The 5,463-nt window shown below is 38.0% G+C and overlaps 1 protein-coding gene across 1 annotated transcript in view; it reads right to left on the minus strand.

The window, feature by feature from the left end:
• The window catches only part of NME8 (NME/NM23 family member 8), an 18,068-nt gene extending 15,403 nt beyond the window's left edge, over positions 1 to 2,665 (minus strand). Inside the window, exons 1-4 of the mRNA XM_017734434.1 lie at positions 2,569 to 2,665; positions 2,416 to 2,473; positions 1,441 to 1,547; positions 335 to 406 (exon numbers count right to left, since the gene is read on the minus strand). Of these exons, the coding sequence (XP_017589923.1) occupies positions 335 to 406; positions 1,441 to 1,547; positions 2,416 to 2,473; positions 2,569 to 2,601 (270 nt within the window). The 5' untranslated portion in view covers positions 2,602 to 2,665. The remainder of the gene's footprint in view (positions 1 to 334; positions 407 to 1,440; positions 1,548 to 2,415; positions 2,474 to 2,568) is intronic.
• Between the last annotated feature and the right edge of the window lie 2,798 nt (positions 2,666 to 5,463).

Here is a 5,463-nt window from a genome sequence, read left to right on the forward strand (position 1 = left end):
TGAATAAAATAATAATTTCAGTGTAACCACATGTAGGCACTTCATGTAAGGCAAACCTGGAAAACTTACCTGGGTTTCTCAGTAACTACCAAAATAGTGACTACCACAATTCTTCTGTGGCTGTATGTGCAACAGCCACAACAAAAATGTGCTCAAGAACCACCAGACTCAGGCATGGGAAGCAGCTCAAGCAAACAACATCTGATAGTACCATCCTACGTACTCTAAAACGTAAAGATAGGATTTACACAGCCTCATAGCTATTTTATAATCTATTGAAATGTTAAGGCAAATGTAGGCAGCACATTAAAAGAAACTGCTGTGATGTACTTACAACACTAAAAAGAAACACAGGTTCACAGCTGTTCCTAAATGGTTTCAGACTTTCAATGCTGTCAGCCTCTGCCTGAATTCAGACAAAAAAGATTATTTGGTTACATGAGTGTGTATGCATATGCATATATATAAGGAAACCTTTTTACCCACAAGAAAACCCCACTATTACATATTTTGCTGTTGAAAACTCAAACTGCAGTCCTAAATACAACTAACAGTCCTTATAGTGATGAAGAAAGAACTGTTTGGATAACATGGGATTGTCTTCCCTTCGTATTACAGCAATTCATCATGGAAAAATATCTTCTCTTGATACTATTTTCTCATGTAGGCCATAATAACATATGTAAATGAAAAAGTAGCCCATGTAGTCTTGATGGAAGAGATTATCCCGTGTATTAAGTTCTTTGTGAACCGTGTTCAACTGTATGAATGCACGTGAGATAACGTCGGAACATAACTCCCTGCCTTTTTCATGTGTAAAAAATTCCTGTTTTTTCTGAAAAGGCATTTCATCAAGGAATTTAAAGTTTTCACTAAAGTGAAAATGGATGGACTTGGTCAACATCTTGGAGAAACTGAGTCTGTGAAACAAATTTATCTACTTTAAATATGAGATATAATACATTTGTATATATGTACCGCTAGTGTAAACAAATATTTTTACTACTACAGTTCTGTGATAGTTTTTTTAATTTCTCCCTTTTTGTTCTGTTGAAAATGAAATACCAGGTAGAATTTGCAAAAAAGATGCTACAGTTTTTCAGGGATGTAAGAATTTTAAATGCAACGGCCCATAATGCAGAGACTTAAAACTAAAAGTCGTATAGTCGGGCTTTTAAATATTTCTGCAATCTCATCAAGGAAAACAAAAGTTGTGGGGTATCAGATCTTTTTTTTAAATATAGCTTCTTACATATTTATTACCAGTTCTAATCTGCTTCTAAACAAAGTCTTCTGAGGACATATGCAGGAAAAGCAACCAGGCCAAAATTATGTCAACTCAGTATCAGGACAGTAAAATGAAAGCTCTACATACGCAGATCAGAAGATCTATTTAAACCAAAATGTAAATAAAGTCCCACACAGGATTTATGTCCTTACCACGGCAAAATGTAGCACATTGTCTTCACTAAACTCGTTCCTCAATTTTCTGAATAAGTTCAGCACAGCTTTGCAAGGACCACACCAAGCTTGATACACATCTATTACTAAAATGTAATAGTTTGGGATTACAAACAGCTGACTTGTGGAACTTATAAAATGAGACATTTATGTTTGGGTTGAAACAGCACTGGAAAGGCATTCACATGGATCCTTCAGTCCTCTTCTAGTCAATTAACGTATCATGAATATGTCAATGGATTCAGTGGATATATTAGTGGATACATACTCTTTTATTTAAATTACTTTTGACATTGAAAACCTACTTCAGAATACTATTTGAGATGATTAATTCAATAGGAACTTTTCTCTTATATTCCTTTTCCTTTTATTTTCTCTTCTTCTTTTCCCCCTGTGATTTTTGCCTCCCTGAGCCTTTGCCCATTACTATCCCGCTGCAGATATGATCCTGCTACAGATTTGTTCCTTTTACCAAAATACAATTCCTCGGAGACTTAGGAGACATGGTTACTGGATTAAGTGAACTGAAAATTGGGAATAATGCACATCATAGAACATGTACTCTCTAGAATGCTGCAGTATTAATTGGGGAAGATTTTACACACAGAAGTGTCCAACCCCTTACCATGGAGAATGCCATATTCGAAAGGTGTTTTCTAAACATTGGTGTATAGCAGTATATTAAAAATTAGATAAGTATGATTTTGATGAGTATTTATAAGATACTGCATATTCATAATCTTAATATATGATCTTAAAATTCTTTTACAACCTAAACAATTCTATGATTCAGTGACTCTGTGATAAACATTTATAAATATATATAAATATATAGCCTTTCTTTAAAAGATATGGTACTAGTCTTCTAAAGTATCTATTAAAGATGATATATAAATATGGAAACCTGTACATATCTCCATGAGAGATTAAACAGAAAATATCAGCTGTTAGTACCTACTATACCGTTCTTCTGCAGCATTTCATCCCACTGGTTTTGATTGGTTATTACAGTCTGAAACAAAAATGAATTAGCATTTTAACATTTTAAAAAGGCAGAAAAAACATCTATTTTCCCAATAAAGTTGTTCCAGTAATTAGGATTTATACCTGGAGCTGGATTTCTTTCTTCTTGCCTGCCATTTCCCTGAGATTATAGGAAAAATATTAAAATCCAAAGCACTTTTAAAGTTTTTTAAAAGACCATGTGACATACAGAACTGATTTGTATAGTTCTCAAAATATCACTGCCTTCTGATTCCCTTAGTAATTAACTCAACTGAAGCCCTTACAACAATGATAGTTAATACTCCACTTCAGAATTTTGTGGAGCAATATACAACTTGTTTGCAAAACCCACATGGCACAAGAAACAGAAGAAAATATAGTTTGTTAGGGTGTTCAAAACTTTTGGCCTCAACAATTTTACGAGCTTATAATTACTCTGCTCAGAATAGCCACAGGGACTTTGATGGGATGACAGCTGCCATAACACTGGACCATTTCAGAAAAGTATTGATTAAAGAGCTTCAACTCTGATAACATCAAATCAGTCTTCCTGTCTGCTGGGATACATAAAAAACCATGACATACTTGTGCCCTATAACTAAACTCCCCAACTGAATCCTGATACATTCATCATTCTGTTGTTAATAAATGATGTCCTTTATTTATTTATTTATTTATTTATTTATTTATTAGTAGCCGACAATTAACTGTGAACTAGGCAGAACAACAGTCTCAGTTAAGATACATATGTGGATGAAGTTTGACTTCAGCATGAGTGGCTCGAGTTTCTAGAGCTCTTGGTTAAGATGGTGGTCTTTGTCTTGAGGAAAATGAAAGTGCACCCATGAATGTGACCTCCTCTGGCACTGTTATTTGACAAGTCAATCAGGCAAATATGTACCAGGATTTGAACTATCCTGATATACTCACCAAAGGTGCTCCCTTCAGATCACAGATTGAGGCATAGAAGCCAATATGAGAGCTCTTACCATCATGCTTGTTTCACATTTCATCTAAAAGTGTTGTTAAGGGTTAGAATTTTAAATGCAGGTTTTCTTCAAATCCTGTAAACCAGGTAATGATACAAAGCATGGCATTCATTCCTATCCTTTAAAGACTAAGGAGATGATGCTGACTACTGACACCAGAGGCAACCAGCAGATGGAAATACGCCATATTAGTAGGAAATCTTCAGCAAAAGAACCTATCTTTCATTGTTACCTTCTGTCACTGAGCAAAAACAATCAATTCTTTGCAAGACTGGTTCTGCAAAACATAAAACCAATACATGACCATGGTCTATACGTCCCGATCGTTCTACATATGCTTCCCAACTAAAAATACTCAGTCATACGCACTCAGATGGCAAAGCAGAGCTCTGCAGAGTAGCCATGTGCCACTGTGTGCAAATATACAAATGTGCACATTAGTCTGGCATAGCAGCTGTATGTGACAGACATGTGAAGCTACATGTAACATCTCTACTTTTAAATAAAATTTTCGCATAGCATTCTCTCAGTAAAGCAGATAACACCTGAACAGACAAACGTTTTCTCCTTTATCTATGATATGGGCAACATGCTTCTCTAACCTTGACACAACTAACTCCCTGAGCATAAGCTCTTGTGTGTTAAAGTGGATCCTTGTGTGTTCCTAGGTGGCACTCTGATGGATCATCTGCCCACACACACACACACATACACAGAGAAACCTGTGTAAGTGAACAAATGCACAGACACACAGGCCAGTTCAGGGCTGACAGTGCTCTACACCAGATGCCGTAACCAGGAAGAGCTCCCAGACACTCGTGCACCCCATGGTTTGACACACACCCTGCACACTAAGCACACCACAGCACAATGGTTTGGGTGCCACTCAGCCCTGAGGGGGGCCCACTCAGGAGCAGAAAGGCACCCCCAGCCCACCTGCACCTGTCCTGGAGTAGCCGCTCACCTGGGGACGCTCTGTGGCCGCCCAGCTGCCATCCCTCAACGGCTCTAACAGCCTTCCCCACCCTCTGCCCAGCCCCAGCCCCATCTCTTCTTGATCTCCAAGGGTCATTTTCCCTCCATCACCCTATTTTATCAGTCTGGGGTAGACATGGCACAGGGAGCTGAGCTACAGGCATGCTGAGAGGGAAATGGGGACGGAGCTGGGGAGTGAAGGGGTGGGAGGAAGCGTCACCATTTCCTGCCCTGTTTCTCCTCCGTTTCCTTTAGCCTAGGGAGAGTCAACCTTATCCTTTTAACATGTGAGAAAATTAGTCTTGGCAGATAATTAGTAATCTGCTTTCACTCTCTGTTACTTGCAAATTGTGAGAAAATGGAGACTAAAAGAGGAAGCTTTTAGTGGGTGTCCTGATGAACAAAAGAGGGTCTTGAAAGCCAAATAGTGGTGACTGCCCATACTCATACGCTATCAGTGCAGGTCTGTCATCACACTGGTGCAGAACAAAGTTATCATTTTAAAGATGCACATTTGCAGCCCCCAAAAAGTCCCAGAAGATAAAGGCGACGTCTATTTATACACATAGAAAGCACAATTGGTCCCGAGTACAGTGGGGCTATTTTCATGTATTAACTCTTAAAGGCATCGCAACTGGTGGGTATTTCTTTGTGGAGGTACAGGCTTGAGAATATTCACAAATCAAATGCCAGTGTCTCTAAACTGCACAAATTTGATGAAAAGTGAATTTCACATATGCACGTTGTTACAGAACTATAAATTGTCATTGCATCCAACTTATTTTGAAAGCCTGCCAAGGCATACTATGCGCTGTTATGTATATCTACCACATCTTAAGTAGATCTAATTTCAGTGACTTGTTCCTTTTCTTAAGCTTTCTGGTACTGCTCACCAAAGCATGACTTGCAAAGCCCCTAAAGAAAAGTTCCTTTCATTTCATGAAAATAATATGAAGAAAAAGGTAGGGAAAACAAACTCTTAGAGGTGCTAGAACAGATGTTCTTCCTCACAGTTAAATCTTCCCAAGTTGAA

This window comes from Corvus brachyrhynchos, unplaced genomic scaffold, assembly GCF_000691975.1.
Source record: "Corvus brachyrhynchos isolate BGI_N302 unplaced genomic scaffold, ASM69197v1 scaffold94, whole genome shotgun sequence".
NCBI lineage: Eukaryota > Metazoa > Chordata > Aves > Passeriformes > Corvidae > Corvus > Corvus brachyrhynchos.